The sequence below is a fragment of the Myxocyprinus asiaticus genome, chromosome 39 (genome assembly GCF_019703515.2).
Source record: "Myxocyprinus asiaticus isolate MX2 ecotype Aquarium Trade chromosome 39, UBuf_Myxa_2, whole genome shotgun sequence".
In the NCBI taxonomy this organism is placed as follows: domain Eukaryota; kingdom Metazoa; phylum Chordata; class Actinopteri; order Cypriniformes; family Catostomidae; genus Myxocyprinus; species Myxocyprinus asiaticus.
This window is the reverse complement of record NC_059382.1, coordinates 17,790,704-17,815,570: the sequence shown is the minus strand read 5'-3', so window position 1 is coordinate 17,815,570 and position 24,867 is coordinate 17,790,704. Positions and strand designations below refer to the sequence as shown.

Here is a 24,867-nt window from a genome sequence, read left to right as displayed (position 1 = left end):
GAGTGTGCTGTTTTGTTGTTGTAGTTACTTCAAGTTACTTTGTTTTTAGAGTGAAATTTGTGTTTGCTTTACTTTTCATAAACCTTTTCAATCAGTATTGGGTAGATTATTTCTGAAATATAATATGGTTACACAACTAACTTTGTAATCAGTTACAAACTTTTATATTACACTTTTTAGGTAATCTAATAATTACTTTTGGATTACTTACTGTTTGTTTTCATGGAAATCTAACTTTAAGTGTATTAAATACCAAATCTACACTCCTTTCATTAAAGTTTATTAAGCATGAAAACAAACCCCCTCCCTTATAAAGCTTTTCAGCCATGACGTCAATTTGTAGGCGAACCCTGAAGTCCAATTCGCCATGGGTTCCCTCAGGATTTTCCTATGGGTTTTTATAATGGGGTTTTTCAACTAATTTTCGAAAACATTACTTGAAGATACGTGAAATTTTTGTTCTACAACATAAATTACACACTTTCACACCTCAAACATGAAAGTATGCAATTCAATACAGCTTCAAAATTCACATTTGAGGTATGACTGATTAATTTAAGATATAGGAGTCGTCAGTTAGGTGGCTGTCCTGAAGATGGCGCTGTAATCCACACATAAATGCCGAATCGATTGCATTAATGCAGTATTAGTTTTGCGAATTGCTTTTGTACTTAACTTAAAAAATGTACATGAATGTGCTTTTTACAAATATATCTCGTCTGATTTGTTACCACACATGGATGGCGTTTGTAATGGCAAAACTGCCAAAGTAAGAACATTTTTTTATTTTACTCAGAAACTCCCAAAAAGCAAGTAAAACACACACACACACACACACACACACACACACACACACACACACATATCAATTCTCATATTTTGATCCATTAAGCAAGTTTTCTTTAATGCATTTACGTAACTTTATGTCAAAATGCTACCATTCATCCTACTCAAATGCATGTGACATCAAATAAACAAGAATTAGGTCATAAGCAGGGGCGTAACTAGAGGGAGGGCAGGGTGGGTTTCTGCCCTAGGGCCCGGGGTGAGAGGGTCGACCAAAAGAAACCATAAAAATGACAGTGGGCCCGAGGGGTGATGAAAAATTACCAAGGCCCCCCAAGGAAGGAGCCCAACAGTTTCTTTGCGCTGGGGCCCGCAAGATCCAAATTACGCCACTGTTCAGAAGTAATCCAAAAGTAGTCTAAAAGCAATCAGATTATATATAAAAAATAATTCTAGAGATTACGTTACTGTATACAATTTTAGTCATGTAATTTGGAATCAGTACCAGATTACAATTCAGAAGTTATCTACCCAGCACTGTCTATTACTACCCAACACTGGCATTAGAGAAAATATACTTATATAATATACTTATTTCTTACTTAAAGGGATAGTTGTGTTCAGTGATGTCACACAATGGCAGTTTATGGTGACCACCTCTTCAAGCTACAAAAGGACGCAAAAATATAATTCAGAAGTCTAATAAATTATTCCATGAGACTCATGATTGTTAAGAAAGCATACCATGAGCTTTGGTCAGAAACAAATCGAAATCCAACGTATTATTTAGTGAAACTTTTGGCCGACCGTTACCCTCCTCTGCACGTTCATGATGAAACTGCATGAGAGAATCAGTTCACGCAACCCCCTCGCGACCAGGGCCGCATTAATGCACGTGCTTACCTGGGCTTAAGCCCCAGGGCCCTCAGCAGCAGGGGGGCCCCAAACTCCTGGGAGACGCTGATGTGAACACAGAGAGTGTGCGCAAGCTCATGATCATCGAGTGAAAACATTCTGCTCTGTTCTCTGGTTTGTGTGCAGCTGTGTTGTGTTCTCTTGTTTCTATTGCTGTTGTGGATGGTGGACCTGTCTTTAGATAAACAAAAGTTTTCGCTTGAACGCCCCATGCTGCGAGCGGGAGACTGCTTGAACTGCAGCTCTAGTGCAGTCTCATGAATGTGCAGAGGAGCAGGGACATGCACAGGGGGATGGCAACAGTAGCCTAAGCCACTGCCCCTTTGCCCTCTTGGGCTGAGGTACCCTTCTGGAGAAAGTAATTTTGTTTGCATTAATTTTGAAGATGCTGTTTACCCCCAGCATCAAAGTGATTTATATATGATGAATAGTACAACACTGCGTGATTTTATTTTTATTTTTGTTGGTTTATGTATACATGTGCTAGACAGCCATCTTCGGCTGTTGTGTCGTGTCTTTGTTTTGCAGGCAGTGGTTTCCTATTAAAAAGTACAGTTTAGAATTTGTTGTGGGGCCCCCGGGACCTTTGGGCCCCTAGAATCGTTACAACCTTTCACCCCACTAGCTACGGCCCTGCTTGAGCGGGTCCGAATGCGTCAAAAATGCACATTGATTAGTATTCACATTGCTTAAGTGCGCCCAGATGCTTTAAAAACTTGCATTAGTTCATAAGGTGACCGATCAGATCGCAGAGCCAACGTAAGTCTCTTAAAATGTATACAGGAGCATCTCAATAAATTAGAATGTCGTGGAAAAGTTCATTTATTTCAGTAATTCAACTCAAATTGTGAAACTCATGTATTAAATAAATTCAATGCACACAGACTGACGTAGTTTAAGTCTTTTGTTCTTTTAATTGTGATGATTTTGGCTCACTTTTAACAAAAACCCACCAATTCACTATCTCAAAAAATTAGAATATGGTGACATGCCAATCAGCTAATCAACTCAAAACACCTGCAAAGGTTTCCTGAGCCTTCAAAATGGTCTCTCAGTTTGGTTCACTAGGCTACACAATCATGGGGAAGACTGCTGATCTGACAGTTGTCCAGAAGACAATCATTGACACCCTTCACAAGGAGGGTAAGCCACAAACATTCATTGCCAAATAAGCTGGCTGTTCACAGAGTGCTGTATCCAAGCATGTTAACAGAAAGTTGAGTGGAAGGAAAAAGTGTGGAAGAAAAAGATGCACAACCAACCGAGAGAACCGCAGCCTTATGAGGATTGTCAAGCAAAATTGATTCAAGAATTTGGGTGAACTTCACAAGGAATGGACTGAGGCTGGGGTCAAGGCATCAAGAGCCACCACACACAGACGTGTCAAGGAATTTGGCTACAGTTGTCGTATTCCTCTTGTTAAGCCACTCCTGAACCACAGACAACGTCAGAGGCGTCTTACCTGGGCTAAGGAGAAGAAGAACTGGACTGTTGCCCAGTGGTCCAAAGTCCTCTTTTCAGATGAGAGCAAGTTTCATATTTCATTTGGAAACCAAGGTCCTAGAGTCTGGAGGAAGGGTGGAGAAGCTCATAGCCCAAGTTGCTTGAAGTCCAGTGTTAAGTTTCCACAGTCTGTGATGATTTGGGGTGCAATGTCATCTGCTGGTGTTGGTCCATTGTGTTTTTTGAAAACCAAAGTCACTGCACCTGTTTACCAAGAAATTTTGGAGCACTTCATGCTTCCTTCTGCTGACCAGCTTTTTAAAGATGCTGATTTCATTTTCCAGCAGGATTTGGCACCTGCCCACACTGCCAAATGCACCAAAAGTTGGTTAAATGACCATGGTGTTGGTGTGCTTGACTGGCCAGCAAACTCACCAGACCTGAACCCCATAGAGAATCTATGGGGTATTGTCAAGAGGAAAAAGAGAAACAAGAGACCAAAAAATGCAGATGAGCTGAAGGCCACTGTCAAAGAAACCTGGGCTTCCATACCACCTTAGCAGTGCCACAAACTGATCACCTCCATGCCACGCCGAATTGAGGCAGTAATTAAAGCAAAAGGAGCCCCTACCAAGTATTGAGTACATATACAGTAAATGAACATACTTTCCAGAAGGCCAACAATTCACTAAAAATGTTTTTTTTATTGGTCTTATGATGTATTCTAATTTTTTGAGATAGTGAATTGGTGGGTTTTTGTTAAATGTGAGCCAAAATCATCACAATTAAAAGAACCAAAGACTTAAACTACTTCAGTCTGTGTGCACTGAATTTATTTAATATACAAGTTTCACAATTTGAGTTGAATTACTGAAATAAATGAACTTTTCCACGACATTCTAATTTATTGAGATGCACCTGTACTTTTCTTTAATTTTGTTGTTATTTAAACTAGAATGAAGACTTTCCAATTACTACAATTGCTGCACTGCTAAATCATCAAGTTATAATATAAATGATAAAGATTAAGTGAGCCCTTGAACTGTTGCTGAACTGAATATATCAAGCTAGCTGTCTGCTACAATTTGCTTTATATTAAAGAATATATACAGTGGGGGGCCTGGGTAGCTCAGCGAGTATTGACGCTGACTACCACCCCTGGAGTCGCAAGTTCAAATCCAGGGTGTGCTGAGTGACTCCAACCAGGTCTCCTAAGCAACCAAATTGGCCCGGCTGCTAGGGAGGGTAGAGTCACATGGGGTAACCTCCTCATGGTCACGATTAGTGGTTCTCGCTCTCAATGGGGAGCATGGTAAGTTGTGCGTGGATCATGGAGAGTAGCATGAACCTCCACATGCTGTGAGTCTCCACGTTGTCATGCACAATGAGCCACGTGATAAGGTGCGCGGACTGACTGTCTCAGAAGCGGAGGCAACTGAGACTTGTCCTCCACCACCTGGATTGAGGTGAGTAATCGAGCCACCACGAGGACCTACTAATTAGTGGGAATTGGGCATTCCAAATTCGGGAGAAAAGGGGGATAAAAAAAAAAAAAAGAGTATATACAGTACATATAAAGCCTATTTCAGTCCTATATATAAATATAACAGTGAAGACAGAGATCATAACACTGAAGTAACCATGAAATTTAACTGCATAATATTAAATAACACCAGGTCTGCATATCAGGCATCACATTATGCTGTGCATATTGTAATGTAAAAATTATTGCACACTGTTTACAGTACCACACCTTCACAAAAAAGAAGTGTCTCTTTGTAAAGCTGGATTCAAAGCACCAGCAAACAAGCAGGTGAATCATGATGAAAATATATAGCAAAAGATCCTTCACACAATCAAGTATTTTTTCCTCCAAAATTATTTTTTCATAGGAGGAAGTAATGTTTACATCTGTGTTAAAGTAAAGCATATTTTAAGTAAAACTAATTAATATTAGTATACAGAATAAAAAGGGAATAATATACATTATTGTTATGAGTTATATATTTAGCTTAACAATTTATATAGAAAATAGTATTTTATTTAACAATAAGTGATAAGTCTAATTCTTCCATTCAAGATGAGGCATAAACCACAAGACTCGGAAGAGCCTTTTGAGCATCAGGAGCCAGTGGTGAGAGGATTTTAGTGATGTACTGTAAAGGTACATACTAAGAGTTTGATAAGGAGTAAGATAGACATGTGAATCTTTGAACAGAACACTAGTTATAACAGCAACAACAACAGTAGTAGTGTTAGCATTAAGCCTAATTATTAACCATATGTTTGTAAAACATTCACTGTAACTTTATTTAGAAGGTGGAAGGGGTGGGATGTCCCTTTTTCTCAGTTTGAGCCACTGCTCCTCGAAATGTCTGTGCACGGCCCTGCAGAGGAGAATATTGGTCGGTCAACAATTTCACTAAATAATACATTCGATTTCGGTTTGTTTCTCACCAAAGCTCATCGTATTCATAACAATCATGAGTCTCATAGAATAATTTATTAGACTTCTGAATTATACTTTTGCATCCTTTTGAAGCTTGAAGAGGTGGTCACCATATAACTGCCATTGTATGACATCACTGAACACAAAAAAATTTCACAATTTCTCCCTTTGTGTTAAGAAAAAGAAAGAAAGTCATATGGGGTTATAACAACACAGGGGTGAGTAAACAATGACTGAATTTTCCTTTTTGCGTGAACTGACCCTTTAAAGCATTTTATGTGATTCCCCTAGATCAACGCTAGGAGGAGACGATTCCCGCTTCGTCCTAGTACGCATGCGCAGACTTCATTCCAGCCCCGTCGAGTCAGAGGAGGGCAATACCAGCCAGTTAGCATAGCTACTAGCAATGGCTTTTCACAACAACACCGCTGCTCTTCACTGCTGTCATCCGAGCACCATCCACGAGTGTTTTTGCACATGAGAATCTAACAGCCGCGGAACAATCCAGGAGACTCTCTTTCTTTGCGACAGAAAGCGCTTTCACAGTCAGTATGCGATGGGGACAGACAGCCGTGGATGTTTACACGCATCTCTGCAGGCGGCTGCTGCTAAACCAGAGGATGCTGCTAGGCTAGCGAGCTAGGCCTTCACATCCCACAGCAAACCTTGTAAACTGCACCAGACATCAAGCTGAAGTCAAACTAGCAGCTGTAATTGCACTTAAACGAGAGCTTTGAGCGATAGATCAGCTCTTGGTTTAGTTTAAATCTCTAGCGAGCGTTGTGCTTTTGTTTGTTGATAGTCCTAGCTGCTAGCTAGCTGAAGCTCGAGCAGCCAGCCAAGCCACTTCATTTCGAAGATTGTCGATCAGGGTCGTTGGATTTCTCCAATACGGTTTAAAGGCAGCAGGTGGAGCCGATTGGATCGGAGTGTGGAGAGAACTGCTGACGGATTGTGTGTTGATGCTACACCTTAGCAGGGTGAATGTGGGACAAAATGGAGACCCCAAAGATTCTGTACGATTTGGACACGTCTGGGGGCCTAATGGAGGTAAGACTAGCTGCCCTTTAGCTTTGCTCAAAATGACTGACTTATATATGCGTTTATGAATGACTTACTGTGTAATAATGAGTCAGTGTGCAATGTAAGCTGCAGAATGCAAAACAGTCGCTTGAGGCCTTTTGCTCTTCTGTTTTTGCTGGAATCAGCGTCAACTCCTGTGGCCTTTTCCAGCCTGGCTTAGAAATGTGCCTGACTGGAGAGTAGACGTGGAGAAGACTGTCTTTATATATCAATCCTAAACAGTTTTCATTGGGCTTACCTGATCAGAACTTATTTGATTTGGAAGCAAGTTTAATGGCCTTCTCATAGTTGAATGAATGAAGCAATCCGTGCTGAGGCTTGTGTTTTGCACAACTCACTTCTGACATTATTGTCAGTTTTAACACGACAGAGGCTCTGAGCGTAACTACAGAGTGTTTATTCATTTGGAAGCTTAAAATGAATTTGTCATGCTGTTGCAGCAAATTCAACAGCTGCTTGCGCCTCCACGCTCCGAGGACGGAGAGAAAAGACGGAAGCCAGAGAGGGAGACTAGAAGAGGAGGCCGAGCCACTAACCACGACACCTGTGACAGTTGCCGTGAAGGAGGAGACCTGCTCTGCTGTGATCACTGTCCGGCTGCTTTCCACCTGCAGTGCTGGTAAACCAGCTGTGCTATGTCAAATATTTCTGTGGTTGAACTTTTCCGATCAATTCTTTAAAGGGATATTTCACCCAAAAGTGAAATTCTGCCTTTTATGGAACACGATAGATGTTAGGTGGAATGACAGCCTCAATCACCATTCACTTGTAATATATTGGGGAGAAAAGATTTATTGAAAGTGAATGGTGAATGAGGCTGTCATTCTGCCTAACATTTCTTTTTGTGTTCCATAATTACCGGTGCTCACTATTCGCATATTATGCAGTCTGCATAGGGCACCATCTTACCCTAGAGGGGTACCAGAAACTCCACCGGCTGCCATTACTTGCAAGTAATACGTCAAGGACCCGGTAGCAGTTGCGGAACACAGTCTATCGCCTCGCGCTCGCACCACGCCTCGTAACATTCGCACCGCAACTCCTGTGTTTCATAGAAGAAAGTCAGTCATTCAGGTTTTGAACAATGTGAGGGATAGTTCACCCAAAAATTTACATTCTCATCATTTGCTCACCCTCATTCCATCTCAGATGTGTATGAGTTTCTTCTGCAAAACACAAACAAAGACTTGTAGGAGAATATCTCAGCTCTGTAGGTCCATACAATGCAAGTAAATGGTTGTCAGAAGTTCCAAAAAAGCGCATAAAGGCAGCATAAAGTAATCCATATAACTGCATTGGTTAAGTCCATATCTTCAGAAGTGATATGATAGGTGTGTGTAAAAAACAGATCAATGTTTGTCCTTTTTTTTTCTTTTTTCTTTCTTTTGTCTTTTTTTTATAAATATCCACTTTCACCTCCACATTCTTTTGTTTTTTGGTGTTTTGCATTCTTCATGCATGGTCATAGGTGGAGATTTTTATTGAAAAATGTCAAATATTTATATCTTTCTCACCCACACCTTTCATATCGCTACTGAAGACATGGATTTAAACTGGAGTCATATGGATTACTTTTATGCTACCTTTATGTGCTTTTTAGACCTTCAGAGTTCTGGCCACCGTTCACATGCATTGAATGGACCTACAGAGCTGAGATGTTCTTCTCATTTGTGTTCTGCAAAAGAAGGAAAGTCATTACACATTTGGGATGACATGAGAGTGAGTAAATGATGAGAGATTTTTCATTTTTGGTTGAACTTTTCCTTTAACCCTGATCAATCTATACTCTGTTATGCCGTTCTCTAGGAGCACATTGCACAGAGTTGCGGTAGATCGCGTGAGAGCAATATTGCATGATATTTGGTTCAAGCAAGAGTCACCACTTCCTCACTCCTATGTCAACCAGCATAGAAAAATAGCTGTTTTTACAGGGGCTTTCTTTGCTCCATTCTAGATAGTATTGTAGTGCATGATATGCTGTATATTCACTTGCACTGACAGATTAGAGATAGGGCAAAAGTATTAATAGATATTTGCCTGGAGAAAGTAATTCACTCAGAGAACTAGTTTATTTTCTGCTTAACTACTGTCTTACAAACTATCATTATTCAACAGTCAAGTTCCCATCTATATAGATGTGTTCAGGTGTGCTTTGCATTAAATTGATCAGCTGTTCTATTGGTTAATGTAATGTAGAGCTTAGATTGTAGTGACTATATGACAGAGAAACTCAGAATTATACTTTGATTTTTAATAGCAAAAAAAAGACATTCTATTTAGACCACATTTGTAGCTTATGTATTCTTTTAAAATAACATTGTATCCTTTATACCATGTTGGCCTACATGTTTAGAATCCCTGTTGTTAGCCTGTTTTTACATTGATTTGGTATATAGTTTGTGCCAAAACCTAAGAAGTTTCTGTGTGAGTATAGTTTTGGTTTTCTCTAAATCTCATTGAATAAATCTTGTAGAATTTGCTGTATTTTTTTATGCCAAAGTGAAGCTTTCAACGAATTTTAAAATGTGTAACAAGAGGTATTATCTTTCTAAAAACACTAAGATTTGTGACAAAATATTTGCCTCTTCACAGTAATCCGCCTTTAAGTAGAGAGATGCTCCCCCCTGGTGACTGGATGTGTCATCGCTGCAGTATGCGCAAGAAGGTGGGTAAAAATAATATAAGCCTTTATAGCTTTGCTATGCCATGTATTTGGGGGAGATTGAGATGTGTACAGTGTGCGTGTATGCCTTTTGGACTACTGAAATTGATCATTTGAATTTTAAGTACATTTGATAACTTACCAGAGACAAACACTGTCTAGACTAATTTTACTGAAACATATTTAATGGATTGTAATTGTTGAATTCTTTGTGGAGATAGTTTTATCTGACTGACACTTGCAAGTAAGAGTTTTTACTAAAAAGACTGAATCAAAAAATACTTTTAACCTCTTCAACTCTTGTGAATATCTTTGTCTGCTGCCTGCATTTTTCACACCCAAATTTAAAAGCTTATCTTACACACCCAAATTTAAAAGCTCATCTTACACAATGGGTATCATTTTACAGAACCCCCCCCACACACACACACACACACGCACAATTTTTAAGAAAAGGTTCCATTAATTCACACATAATATTGTATATGTTTACAATCTTATGATGAACAATTTCTTTTTTTGTTTCCCTAAGTTTGTGAGCGTGTAATAATTCCTTTTCTGTTTGCACCATCTCCCAGGAAAAAGTCTTATTTCATTCCACTAGATGGCAGCAAGTACGAGGAAAAATAATTTTTCCTCTCACCTTCCATCACAATATAAAAGATCTGAAATGTGGGGGGTGCACCAACACAACTGAGCATATGCGCTCGTCCATAGACATAAAATGTATATTTGTTTCTGTTTCGCTGAATATCTTTGCTTCTGAGTTGTCTAGATGCTCAATCTTGGTGTCTTTGGAATGCTGAGATCCATACATTTAATCATCAACAGTTGTGAACATATTTTGCTGGTGATTTGTTTCATGCTTTTTCTACTGGCTGCATATTTTGTTCTGAGACATATCATTGGATTATTTACCCAAGAAAGCTCACAGACAAGTAAACATGGCTCATTTGAAAGAAAACAGCCTAACGTAAGAGGTGAAATATATTTTGTGGCAATTTGGGGCTTACAGAAGCACTGATGATAAGGGCAGAGACTTTTGTCTTTATTGTCTTACAGAGATTATATTTAACTACTTGACTCTTGATAAACATTAAAACTGTGGTGTTAGGACAACATAAACTGTACAATCACATTTCTGAGAAGGAGAGCTTTCATGTGATATATGACATGTCTATTCATATGCTATATGAAACTCTTTCATATTTATGTTTCTACATCATTACCAAAAGGTGGCGCTCATTTGCGACAGAGGATTTCATGTCTTATCTTGTTATTTTATGTAACATAAATGCAAAAGTGATGGAGTTCTGTGAAAAGTTCAGATTATAAGCTTTCAAATGGTACCACATATGCCTCACTTGTGAGTTTTGGGACTTTTATTTTGTAATCCTAAACTTATGTCATGCTCCTGGCTGCGCCCACGAACCTGGTACCGAGTCTGCAGAGTTTGAGGTTAATGCCGGTTTTTATTCACTATGCCTTGTATTACATTTTAACCTGGTTTTTGCCATAAAAATTGCCATGAAATTATTTATATTGTGGTGTTCTGAATGTCTAGAAGCGTGAGCAGAAGACAGAGCAGGTGAACGGGGCGTTAGAGCGGCAGTTATCAAAGCGCTCCTCCTCTCCTGCACCGGAGCTGGAGCTGGGCACGCTGCGTCTAGATGGTCTGCCTTCTGCCACATCAGGAGGTCTGAGACTGGCCGTGGCGCAGGTCCGACTTCTCGATCGCCGGACAAGCAGTCGGCCTGGCACACCCACCTCCAATGCGTCCACTGATACGCCCACACCGTCAGAACACAACGATGTGGATGAGGACCTGATGGACGGGGAAGAGGATGTCCACTGCTCTGAGTCTGAGATTGCCATGCCTCGTCTGAAGAAACCTTTCCAGCTGCTGATCGCTGCGGCCATGGAGAGAAACCCCACACAGTTCCAGCTACCCACTGAGCTTACATGCACCACTTCATTGCCAGGTGTGACATGGCATGTTTGAGGAAGTCACCAATCAGTATTTGCTTTTTTGTTTTAAGCAATATTATACAAGCAAGAGTGCTGAATATCAATGCAATCGCATGATTACGAGTGTGATATTGCTTTTATACAACAGTTCTATAAACAGGAAATTTGTGTTGAATAACTTTATAGAAACAATATGTGCAGGTACTTTTTGTCTATTTTCAGGGTTCCCATGGTCATGAAAAAACTGAAATATCAGGGAATTTTAAAATGGTGTTTTCCGGGCCTGAAAAGTCATGAAAATGAATTAAATCTTAAAGGGATGGTTCACCCAAAAATGTAAATTCTCATCATTTACTCACACTCATGCCATCCCAGATGTGAATGCCTTTCTTTTTTCTGCAAAACGCAAACAAAAATGTTTAGAAGAATATTTCAGCTCTGTTGGTCCATAGAAAACATAGAAGTAATCCATAAGACTCCAGTGGTTAAATCCATATCTTCAGAAGCGATGTAATAGATGTGATTAGATCAATTTAAGTCCTTTTTTTTTTTTTACTATAAATCTCAACTTTCACTTTTAAATCTTAAAGTCACATTGGTGCCTGTTTATTTCACATTCACAAAGTGAAAGTCAAAGCTCAAAGTGGAGATTCAGTGTAAAAAAACAAAGAGGGAATTCAGTATTGTTCTGTTTCTCACCCACACCTATTATATAACTTCTGAAGATAAGGATTTAAACACTGGAATCATAAGAATTACTTTTATGTTTCCTTTGTGATTTTTGCTACTATAAAAGTCTGATCACAATTCACTTGCATTGTATGGACCTACGAAGTTGAGATCAAAAAATCTTTATGTTCTGCTAAGAAAGATATTCATACGCATCTGGGATGGCATGAGGGTGAGTAAATGATGAGAGAATTTTCATTTTTGGGTGAACTATCCCTTTAAAACATAATGGAAAAGTCATCCAAATTTCTGTAGTGACAGACGTTTTTTAAGTTATGCTTTTAAAAAGTAGCCCATTGCTTATATGCTCTTTGTGAGTGCACTCTCTATAAAATTATTTTTAAAAATCTTTATCCAGTACTCTGAACGATTGAAACTGTCATAAGCTGGGTTTCCATCAAAATGTTTAGCATTTTTAATGCGCATTTCTGAAAATTCGACTTAAGAAAATGTGAAACATTGCGCGTATCTATGAACTGTAAATGCGCATTATCTTGAGGGAGCCCACCTTTTTGTCATGGAGCAGCTGAATGGCCTCTTTGCTTCGGGGAGAGTTGTATTTGCTGTAATAAAGCAATTGTACATTATGATATTAAATGCTGCCAGGAGACATCGCAGAATAAGTGCAATAGCTCACACAATCAGGGTTCAAATGGCTATTCCCATTCGCCGACAGCCTCCATATACCTGGGAGCGCCCACACTCCAAACAGTTCTGGTGGATTGTGAGGACCCACTTTAACGATGATCTGTGGGTGAAGCACTTTTGACTAACCAGGGCTATGTTTGAAGAATTGTATGCCATGGTCTGGCCTTTCGTTGAGCCAGTCACATCAAGCTCTCGCGCACCTATCCAACGAGCACATTGGTCATGACACATCATCGTTCATGTGAATAAGCCGTTTCTATCACATAAAATCGCATTTTAACTAATGCGATACTCTAGAAAATCCATTCTCCTAGTGCATTAAATTGTATGCGAATTTTGAGAGTTTGTTCGCATATCAAGTGTTTCCATTCAGGATTTATAGTTGGATGGAAACGCAGCTATAAAAACTAATTGGTCAAAAAGTGTGGGAGCCCAGATCTTCGCTCTGCTAATGAAAATTGTAAACACACATAGCAATTACAAAAAATGTTACTGATACAACTAAGCGTCCCAGTGCTGCTATTCTGCATATCTGCACTCTTGGAATGCCAATTGTCCAATCAGATTAGAGGACTGGAACAAACTGTTACATAATAAGTGTTGCTTTATTGTGTTTTTAAAACTTATGTGTGCATGTGTCTACAGGTAGCAGTAAGCGCAGAAGGAAGGAGGAGGCAATAGGCAAGAATGTGAAGAGGCCACAACATGAACTGGATCCCAGTGGGCTGGTCCCTCTGCCAGTGAAAGTGTGTTTTGCCTGCACCAAGTAAGAGTTCAGCTGCTCTGCCTGACACTGATCAGCAACATGTTATAGTCCAAATAACTTCCCCTTGTCAAGTTTATCATCAAAACATTGTCTGTGACCATTATGCTTCCTAAATGACCTAATGTTAAAACCATTGATTTGTGGCACAGTGCGTCAGGTTCCTCTCTCTTCTTACTGCACAGGAGCTGTAGGGTAGCTCCTCTGATCCAGTGTGATTACTGTGCGCTCTTGTTCCACATGGACTGCCTGGATCCCCCTCTCACTGCCATGCCCACTGGGAGATGGATGTGTCCCAACCATGTAGAGCACATGGTGGTGAGTGTCTTAGTCTTAACAGGTATTATTGATCATGCTACCTTGTAGCATATTTCTGTCATATTTAGGGGTTCCGGCACAGAACGAATCCTGTTGTGTTGTCAACCGTAAATGGTAAAAATATGAAATTTGGATGGAAATTGGTCCGAAATGTTGACTCGAGGAAGCAACGCTGTACTGTTGGTACATCTATAGTGCAAAACATTTGGAATGTGGACTTCTATTTCATGAACAAACATGTGAAATACATTTTATATGATAGATTCCTTGGATTTTGCCCTGAAGATATCCCCAATAATGTGTTGTTAGTCACTGAGTTAAGTCATTTTGAAAAAATGTTCTGAGGATTAAATGTCATCTGGCGTAACCATCCTGAGACAGCGGGGGGAAAAAGTCTCTGTTAATTCTGAAATTCTTTAGAGTAGTACAGAATTATCTTTTATTATTATTTTATTTTTAAAAAAATATTAATATTTGAAATACTTTTGTCCCACAAATCAAAGTCAGGTGGTGTAACCAATATGTAGGTAGTAGCCATTTTGTATTCCATGTGACTTTTTTTTGGTCATATCTTTTAAATATCAATATTTTAACATTTTCATTTAAAGACACATTTTGTTCAGGTCATTTGGTGTAACATAAGAAAACGTATTTATATTCTTGTCTCAAAAATTCATGATACTTCTAAAAATTCTTGAAAAATATATTTGAAAACATTTTTGAAATTAATGATTAAGTTGAGTACATTTGTGTATTCAAGGTGCAAGAAAGTATTTTAATACATTTTACTTTATGGTTACACCACATGACACTTTTAAAGTCATTAAATCAATATCTTTGTAGAAAATGCTATAAATGTTTTTCAAAAATTTGTGAAGCCATCATGAATTTAAAGATTACATTTATGTACATGACACGTGTTTTAATTAGAATTCCTCCCACCCCCATTTTCTTCACCTCAGACAACCTTATATGTCAGTAACCCTTTAATGTAAACCATGACTGAAATTTTATTTCCATTCTAGCTTAACCAGAAGAACATGACCCTCAGCACACGTTGCCAGCTCTTTGATCAGTTCCAAGATCGACTGTCTCAGCATGCTGTAAAAGTGGACTTCCTTCGGTGGGTTCACCGTCAACACCATCCCAACCGCAGAGGTGTTCGGCACGTCAAGAAAAAGACTTTAAAGGTTGAGTCCAATAGAACATGACATCCACAACTATTCTGAAGAGGCACTTGTACACATAGCAGCTTTGATTAATGGGTCTTTCACTTTGATGTGTGCTCAGGTCCCCAATTCCATTAAAAGTCACTACCAAAACCCCCCTGTGCTGATGGATCAAGTGGGCCTTCGCAACGGAGAGCTGAGCACTAATTGTTTCATGGAGCAAGAACATTCTTCACCCACCCAGCATCTAACCAGTGTGGAGGAACAAGAGGAGGTAAATACAATGGATTATATATAAAGCGTTTATATGAAACAAACTAACTTCTACATTATTTTATAATAATGAATGCAGCCTTATGACCTCATGTTGAAAGAATAGTTCACCCAAAAATGAAAATTGTCTTATTTACTCACCCTCATGCCATCTCAGATGTTTATGACTTTCTTTCATCTGCTGAACTCATATAAAGATTTTTAGATAATATTTAGATTTTTGCATAAGGGCAACATATAATATATACATATAGGGGCAGTGGTGGCTCAGCGATTAAGGCTCTGGGTTACTGACCAGAAGGTCAGGGTTTCAAGCCCCAGCACCGCCAAGATGCCACTGTTGGGCCCTTGAGCAAGGCCCTTGACCCTATCTGCTCCAGGGGTGCCGTATCATGGCTGACCCTGCGCTCTGACCCCAGCTTAGTTGGGATATGCAGGGGGAAAAATGTCACTGTATAATGTGTGACAAATATAAAGTCTTCTTTTAAAAGTACTCCAGACAACTTTGGTGGTTAAATCCATATCTTCTAAAGCAACATGATAGGTGTGGGTGAGAAACAGATCAATATTTAAGTCCTTTTTCTTTCACTTTCTCCTCTTCCTGTTTTTGGTGATTTGCATTCTTTGTGCATATCGTCCCCTACTGGGCAGGGAGGAGAATTAATGATAAAAAATTACTTACATTTTTTATCTGTTTCTCACCCACACCTATCATATTGTGTCTGAGCCCAGTGGATTTAATCACTGGAATCGTATGGATTACTTACACCGATCAGCCACAACATTAAAACCACCTGCAGGTCCTGCCCTGTGTAGGTCCCCCTCGTGCTGCCAAAAGAGCGCCAACCCACATCTTAGAATAGCATTCTGAGATGCTATTCTTCTCACCACAATTGTACAGAGCGGTTATCTGAGTTACCGTAGACTTTGTCAGTTCGAACCAGTCTGGCCATTCTCTGCTGACCACTTTCATCAAGGCATTTCCATCCACAGAACTGCCCCTCACTGGATGTTTTTTGTTTTTGGCACCATTTGGAGTAAATTCTAGAGACTGTGTGCGTGAAAATCCCAGGAGATCAGCAGTTACAGAAATACTCAAACCAGCCCATCTGGCACCAACAATCATGCCATGGTCCAAATCAGTGAGATCTAATTTTTTCCCCATTCTGATGGTTGATGTGAACATTAACTGAAGCGACTGACTCGTATATGTATGATTTTATGCACTGCTGCCACACGATTTACTGGTGATGATTGTTGGTGCCGGACGGGCTGTTTTGAGTATTTCTGTAACTGCTGATCTCCTGGTATTTTCATGCACAACGGTCTCTAGAATCTATCAGAAAGGGACCAAAACAAAAAACCTACAGTGAGCAGCAGTTCTGCGGACAGTAATGCCTTGTTGATGAGAGAGGTCAACAGAGAATGGGCAGACTGGTTCAAACTGACAGAGTCTACGGTAACTCGGATAACTTCTCTGTACAATTGTGGTGAGAAGAATAGCATCTCAGAATGCTATTCTGAGATGCTTTTGGCAGCATGAGGGGGACCTACACAATATTAGGCTGGTGGTTTTAATGTTGTGGTTGATCTGTGTATATGCTCCCTTTATGTGGATTTTTGGAGCTTAAACATTTAGGCACTCATTCACTTTCATTGTATGGACCTACATAGTAGATATTTTCTTCTGAAAATCTTAATTTGTTTTCTGCAGAAGAAAGAAAGTCATACACATCTGGGATGCCAGGAGGGTGAGTAAATGATGAGAGAATTTTCATTTTTGGGTGAACTATCCCTTTAATTGAGAGACTACATGGGAATTTGTCACACCACAAGACCATTTAAAATGAATTAGTGAAAGCAAAAAGATGAGGAGAAAAAATACAAAAAAAACTTTAAGTGGTAGTTCAACCCAAACATGAAAAATGATAATTTACTCACCCTCATGTTGTTTCCAAACCTGTATGACTTTTTCTTTTTATTCGTTTTCTCCATGGAACACAAAAGAAGTTATTCAGAATGTTAGCCTCAATCACCATTCATATTCACTGCATCTTTTTGCCCATACAATGAAAGTGAATGGTTACAGAGACTAACATTCTGCCTAACAACACCTTTTGTGTTCCACAGAAGAAAGTTTGGAACAACATGAGTAAATGATGACAGAATTTTCATTTTTGTGTTAACTTGGCTCAAGAAACCTATTTTAACCAAAAATCTTGATGTTGATTAATAAAAAGTCAATTTACAAATGTATTAATCAACTACCCAGGTATCACTGCAAAAAGATTCTTCCTCACTTGTTTTTTTGTTTTTTTCTACAGTGGCTTCGGCAAGTCATTGCACTTCAATGCAGTATTATGAAACATTTATCTGCCAAGCAGATGTCATCATCCCACCAGGACTCAGAGCAGACAGACATGTCAGATGTGAAGACTCAGAAGTGTGTGGAGACACAAGAGCTCAGCTCTCAGGATTCTCCCTGCAAGCCTGCGCTACTTGCTGACTGCCTCCAGTCCAGCGGTACACCAGTTGGCCCCCGAGGGGCCTCTTTGCTGCACCCTCAAGCACCTAAACAGCCCAAAAGACCTTGTCAGGGTGATGCTGATAGTCCAGTGGGGAAGGGTGCAGGAGTGAATGGACCTGTGGTGTGTGAGGATGAAGCCCCACACAAGCCCTGTAGCCCCTCTAAACCACAAACTCCAGTCGTCACAGAACCAGCCCTGCCCAATCATGTAGACATAAAGACTGAGAGCAGTAGTCCCCTCAGCTCCTGTATGCAGAGAGATATTACTTCATCTACCAGCCTTGCTTCAGACTCGCCTGCCCTTCATCATGGCTCAGCTGTAGGAAATTCCTCAGGGCTGAACAGCAGCTCGTCAGCTCAGACTAAAGGTATTTGTGCCTACACATCACTTAAATGGGCTATATTGTACACTTTTGTGGCATTGTCATAATTTGCTTACACTTGTGTTGTTCCGAACACTTATGACTTTCTTCTGTGAAACACAAAGAGGTTACAGACAGAATCAGGAAGTGTTTCAGTAGACTCATATTATTGCACATCAAGGCCATCATTCCCAGGGATCTAGACAACTATCAGTTTGCTTAGCTGGCGAACCGATCCACAGATGATGCTGACTCCCTTGCACTTCATACAGCCGTGACTCACCAGGAGCAGCCAAATACCTATGTTAGGATGCTATTCATTAGATTCAGTTCCGTCTTTAATACCATAATCCCCCATAAACTCATATGCAAACTTAGCAAATAGAAACCTGGGCCTAGGCACTTCACTCTGCTCATGGATTATGGACTTTCTAACAGACAGACCCCATTTACACCTGGTATTAAGATGCATCTCGGGTGATCCGATCATATGTGGTCAGGCAAGACACATAGCTGTTTACATCTGGTTGCTTAAAATCTCCTGTGACCACTTGCGATCGGATTTGGAGGGGAGGGTCTCTGTTTCATGATGACATCAATCACTGTGTCAGTGTGTTACTGCATGACATTCAAGCACAACAAAGTCATAAAATACAAAGAAAGCATGAAAAAGCAATGCACTGTTTCTCCCAGATGTAGCTGAATTAAATTTAATTTGAGCACAAAAGCAACATTTCAAGCACAATTGTCAGTTATTTTAGTGGATTACATGTAGGGCTGTCACTATTATGAAATCTGGCTGACGATTAATTGTCAAATAATTGTGATTATGGCGATTAATTGTCTGTTTTAGGGCTGTGACGATTAATTGTCTTGTTAAGGGCTTTCATGATTAATTGTCATAAAATTGTCATGTTTTTTAAGGTGTTTTTTTTTCTGCATGTGTTCTTCATACACCTAATGAAGTCATTTTTACATATTTAACTGTAAATGTATAAATCAAATAATAAAATGGGGATAAACTATGATTTCCTTTTTAAGGCTTTAAAAACTTAGGAATGACATGAAAAATAAAATAAATATCTAAATATTTCTAAATAATTAAAATGTCTCTCTTTTGGTCAACTTTAGTTTTGGTCAATTTTACAATTACACTTATTTTCTAAACTCATATATTTTATAATTTTTTATAATATATATATATATATATATATATATATATATATATATATATATATATATATATATTATATTTTTATTATGCAGTAGTAAAACATTTCTTTCCTAATTTCTTCACTTTCACAAGTTATTTTAATGCTCTGATTAAATTTACGAACCCTTATTTGTTATGAAATAGAAATAAAGTGTGTTGTCTCCTTTTTGTCACTGTGTGTCATTAACACAGTGTGTATGAACCAGGAATTTTTCCCATTACACAATCGTTTAAAGGAAACTGGAGCACTTTGCGTTCAGTATCAAAGTTAATACTTGTTCGTTTATACTTTCGTGTGAGTTTGGCATGAGCCTCTGCAGACACATGAGGACAGGAGCTTGTTGACCTCTGCGGTGCGGCTCAGTGATGCACAGACACGGAGTTCAACTGTATGACACAAATGTGCCATTCATGGCATTTATACAGTATATTAGCTTAAAATTCCCTTATTTTGCAATAATCCCAATAATTGCAGTTGTCTCAAATAACCACGATCAGACGGTTATTTAATAGTCACTACAGGCCTAATTAACCTGAGCTGCAGATGTTTGTGCTTCTCATAAGTCCCTGCATGTTGATATCAGACATGCTGTATCCACTTTTTCACATTTTCTGATCGGACGGTTATTTCCTTTTAAAGCCGCTCGGAAGAGGCAAAGTTTAAACTCTTGTTTTAGTGCAGCTGTTGTTTGACAGGTGAGGGGTGGCGCTGCTGCCAGGACGCATACAGAACGGATTAGCATTTACACCTCAAATGTGATGCAGTCACGTGTTTTTGACCACATTTGTATGTGGTTTTTGTGATCCGATCACAAAATTATTTAGACAGTTTAGATCTGTATTTAGCGCTGACCACATGTGATCGGATCACTAAAAACGCATCGTAATACCAGGTGTAAACAGGGTCACAGACCACAAAATGCCAGAATAGGTAACTGTACTTCCTCCACCCTCATCCTGAACACAGTTGTGCCTCAGGGCTGTGTGTTTAGCCTGGCCCTATTCACTTTTTCACTCATGATTTCACTACTGTAAAGTTCGCTGATGACACCACCATAGTGGGACTTATATCAGGAAATGAGGAAACAGCCTACAAGGAGGAGGTCCAACATTTGGTCGGGTGATGCACAGACTATAATCTGATCCTGAACACCTCAGAAACGCAAAGAGATTATTATAGACTTCAGAAAATCGAGGAAGACCATCCATCCCTCCCTTCACGTACACAGAGAGGAAGTGGAGAGTGTCAATAACATCAAGCTCCTTGGAGTCTATATAACAAAAGAACTCTTGTGGTCCCTCAATACCTCCTTGTTTGTGAAGAAAGCACAACAAAGGCTATTCTTCTTACAGACCAAACTACCCACACAGTTCCTGGTGAAATTTTAGCGCTTCTATAGAAAATATCCTCTCCCACTGTACTACGGTGTGGTATGCCAGGTGCACTGGGGAAAATCGTGAAGACCATGTAGTAAAAACAGCACAAAGGATTATTGGTTCTATCCTCCCAAACCAGGACACTGTGTATGCAAGCCGACTACTTAAAAAGGCTAGCAGCATTATTAAAAGGCTCAACCCACCCAGGACACATTGTGTTTGTCCCCCTGCCATCTGGGAAGTGGTACAGAGCCATCAAGTCCTGCACAGATTGACTGAGACACCGCTTCTTTCCCAGAGCTGTTGTTGCCCCCCACGCACACAATCCATCTTTTATTCACCCCCACTCATGCAAAAAGCATTAATGCAATTCAGACACTTTGTCTTTTATACTGTATATCTCATTGTGTAGATTTTAGAATGTGTTAATTATTACTTTATTTAATTATTAATACCTGTTTCACTTTTAAGTATTAGTCTGTCAGCTGCTGCATTTTCTGAGGGTAACCACATCGAATTTTGTTGTATACAATGACAGTGAAGTGTCTTACACTTACTTAAACCTGTCAGTCACCTTTTTACTTTCATTGGCTCTTTTTTCCATATAAAGAAAGTCTGTCAGTCTCTAACATACTGCCTAACTTCTCTTGTGTTCCACAGAAGAAAGTCATACGGGTTTGGAACAACAGGAGGATGATTAAATTTTGGGGTTAATTAACCCTTTTAGTCAACTTTTACAGCTAGTCAGGGTTTCTTGTAGTAGTTTCATTTTACATGACCTTTCCACAGACCATCATGCCAAGTAGTTTCAAACTTTTTCATGCTTTGCTTTCTCAGAGAACAAGGTGAGCCCTGATGTAATGTCTGTTGGGAAAGGCTCTGTACTCCCCTCCTCAATAGGCAGCTTATATAGCTACATCAAGAATGCTGTTCAAGGTGATGGAGGTAAGGTATCCACTGTAACCAGATGCACATTTGTTTTTACATGTCAGGTAGCACAGAGTGGATAAATAATTTTGGATTATCTGTGAACACTCTAAACAAACTCGAACACTTCTAAAAAAAAATAAACTTAGGCTGTTCAAAGTATGTTTTGCTTTAAAGTAATAGTTCACCCCAAAATGAAAAATCTCTCTTTTACTCATCCTTATGCCCTCCCAGATGTGTATGACTTTGTTTCATCTGTTGAACTCATATGAAGATTTTTAGATGAATTTCTCTGCTCTTTTGGTCCATACAATACAAGTGAATGGGTGCCAAAACTTTGAAGCTCAAAAAAAATCAGTCAGCATAAAAGTAATCCATAAGACTCCAGTGGTTAAATCAATGTCTTCAGAAGCAATATGATAGGTGTGGGTGAGAAACGGATCACTTTCACATTATTCACATTTTTGCTGATTCACATTCTTCATTCATATCGCACCCTACTGGGCAGGGAGAAGAATTTCTAGCAAAAAATTACTTAAATATTGATCTGTTTCTCACCCACATCTGTCATATCACGTCTGAAGATATAGATTTAACCACTGGATTCATATGGATTACTTTTATGCTGCCTTTATGTGCTTTTTAGAGCGTAACAAATTTGGCACCCATTCACTTGCATTTTATGGACCTACAGAGCTCAAATATTCTTTTAAAAATCATAAATTGTGTTCTGCAGAAGAAAGAAAGTCATACTCATCTGGGACGGCATGAGGGTAAGTAAATGATGAGAGAATTTTCATTTTTGGGTGTACTATCCGTTTAAGTCCACAGTGTGGTTTGCTCATAATGTGCATTGTGAACGCAGTGCACTCCAGACTCGCTTGATTTTGATATTTACGTGATTCCAAATAGTTTTGACTGTTACCGGTTATAATACAAAGCTAATGTGAGTGATCACATAAAAGGCAACATTCTTGCAAACTACTCTTAAAGTGTAAAAACTCCCAAGCACACATTCATCTAATTACATTACACTCTGATCATTTAACTTTTTTTTTTTTTTTGTGTTACAGAAGTGGAGATAAATATGCTGGATGAAGAGTTGATCAGACTGCTGGCCTGGCAGAGGATCCAGCAGCTCATCTCCCCCAAATCATCACTTCAACCTTTGAGTAAATGTGGGATCTCTTCAGCTGTCACTGCCTCTCTGTCCAAACCATCCCCTCAAACAGATGGTAAGAGCCCTGAATAGAACTGACGTCACACTTGCATAGCTTACCGAACCAGCGCATTTCAGACATGTTATGTTCTATTAGCCTTTCTGGTATAATGTAATAAGTAATGTAGTAAGTTTGCTCTTTTTCAGCACAAAAAAGGGACGTGCAAGCTCGAGCAGTACTGTGTCCTTTAACAGGAAAGGGGACAGCTGTCAGCATGTGCTATAGGACTCTTTACATAGGAACAGGTATGGATTACAAAGAGCAACATTAACAAGAGATTGCATTATTCTTAATATGCGTCATTGAGTTTTGCATTACATGAAAACTTCTCAACTTTTTTAGGTGCTGAAATGGATGTGTGCCTTACAAACTATGGCCATTGCATTTATGTTTCTGGGAAACATGCCTGCATCTTTTATGATGAAGTAAGTGTAATCAAGTAATAAATGAAGCCATTTTTTTTATGATAATGAACAATAATTATGCATGATTAAAGGGTATGGGGAAGATTTTTTATTAATTGTTCAGACTTATTAGAGATGAAAGTTTTTAATGTAATTGAATCTCTTGTAGAACACAAAGCATTATGAGCTCCTGAACTACAGTGAGCATGGGACAACGGTAGATAATGTGCTTTACTCATGTGACTTCTCCGACAAACCGAACATTACTTCACCCAGTGGACATGCATCCAAAGTACAAAACAGCATCAGTGAGTATCACTCAAAGCTTTGTGGAATGCAAGAGGATGGTGTCAGAAAAGATTCTTTATTATTAAAGGGCAATACTGTCCCTATGGAACTGATTTTCAGGGGCATTTTCTTTTAAAACCATAAACTGTTTATGTCAAATATTTCTATTTCTAACCAGTCCATTGAAATGAATTAATGTTTTTTTTTTTTTTTTTCTTCACACTTAGTGCCATTTTTGCCATTGGGCTGATTCATTTCTGATCTTGCTGAAAAACATTTGTGTGGTGTGACTTGTAATGCATTATAATTTCATTTCATTTTACTGTGATAAATCTGCAGGAGGTAACAGGTCAAGGAAGCCACATGGGGAGGTGTGCGCAGAGGCGGTGCTGATGCCTGCAGGTGGCATGATGAGTAGCCAGGCTCAAGGAGGACCCAAGTCTCCCTGCAACTGCAAAGCTAGCAGCTCCAGCCTGATAGGGGGCAGCGGAGCTGGATGGGAGGGTACCGCATTGCTCCACCACAGCAGCTGCATCAAAGTGGGCTGCATGCAATTCCTATTCAGCATCACAGAGTTTGCTAACAACCAGCCCAAAAAGGAGGAGACGTCCACTATTCTTAGCCAAGAAGAGACTGAAGTGGTTGACACACAGACTCCCAAACTCCACCAAATACCAGTGCTAAAGTCCAAGTCTGTATCATAGCCCCTACTTTCCCTTAAAAAAATACATTGGACCGTAAATATGGTGTGGACTACAGGTGCAAAAAAAAAAAAGGGACTTTGATAAAGCAGTTCAAGCATTTATTTGTACGGAGGTATTTTGGGGACTGGGTATTACAGAGTGTTTGCACATTACATTTACATTTCTACCATTTTTATTATGCAAAACCTTTTGACTGAGGAGCAGACGTTTGAATTCCCCTTAACCTCACATGTGGACACCACACCCTGTATACTTTGTGTCCATCAAAGGGGTTTTTATGTACTCTTTTGAACAATATATTTACTCAGAATATTTTATTTTGATATAAGAATGTATTGTTCTTTATCTGCAGTTTTGCACCATAAGCAATTATATGCAGAAATGCATACATGTGCAAATACCTTTGTTGGATTTATTAGCAAAATCGTCATCGTTCTAGTTTTCTTCTGGAACCGTTCATTTCTCTGTAGTGTTAGAACCTCTGCAACCTTAGTTGTGAAGTTTATTTGTGTATAAAGCTAGTTGTTAAACTCTAAAATGTTGTCTCTTTTGCTCGTGTATATGTGACTGAAGTTTCATTGTGTCAGCAAGATAAGTTCTGACATGTACGTCATTACATTATAAATATATGAAGATTTT

The 24,867-nt window shown here is 39.2% G+C and overlaps 1 protein-coding gene across 1 annotated transcript; it reads left to right on the top strand.

Moving 5' to 3' along the window:
- The first annotated feature begins 5,936 nt into the window (after positions 1 to 5,936).
- Positions 5,937 to 24,788, top strand: LOC127430253 (PHD finger protein 12-like). The gene is made up of 15 exons (XM_051679925.1): positions 5,937 to 6,643; positions 7,117 to 7,295; positions 9,269 to 9,341; positions 10,903 to 11,320; positions 13,329 to 13,449; positions 13,632 to 13,764; positions 14,790 to 14,954; positions 15,055 to 15,207; positions 17,531 to 18,101; positions 21,523 to 21,630; positions 22,686 to 22,847; positions 22,979 to 23,077; positions 23,175 to 23,257; positions 23,406 to 23,544; positions 23,864 to 24,788. Exons 1-15 carry the CDS (start codon positions 6,578 to 6,580, stop codon positions 24,226 to 24,228), a joined length of 2,835 nt encoding a protein of 944 aa, XP_051535885.1. The 5' UTR covers positions 5,937 to 6,577; the 3' UTR covers positions 24,229 to 24,788.
- Positions 24,789 to 24,867: the final 79 nt, after the last annotated feature.

What these genes read in the sequence shown, in the direction of transcription:
- LOC127430253 (XM_051679925.1), top strand. Translation starts at nt 6,578, where the DNA reads ATGTGGGACAAAATGGAGACCCCAAAGATTCTGTACGATTTGGACACG. An exon ending in ATGCACCACTTCATTGCCAG is followed by an intron (nt 11,321 to 13,328) that starts GTGTGACATGGC and finishes ATGTGTCTACAG; the next exon opens with GTAGCAGTAAGCGCAGAAGG. An exon ending in TGCTGTTCAAGGTGATGGAG is followed by an intron (nt 21,631 to 22,685) that starts GTAAGGTATCCA and finishes TTTGTGTTACAG; the next exon opens with AAGTGGAGATAAATATGCTG.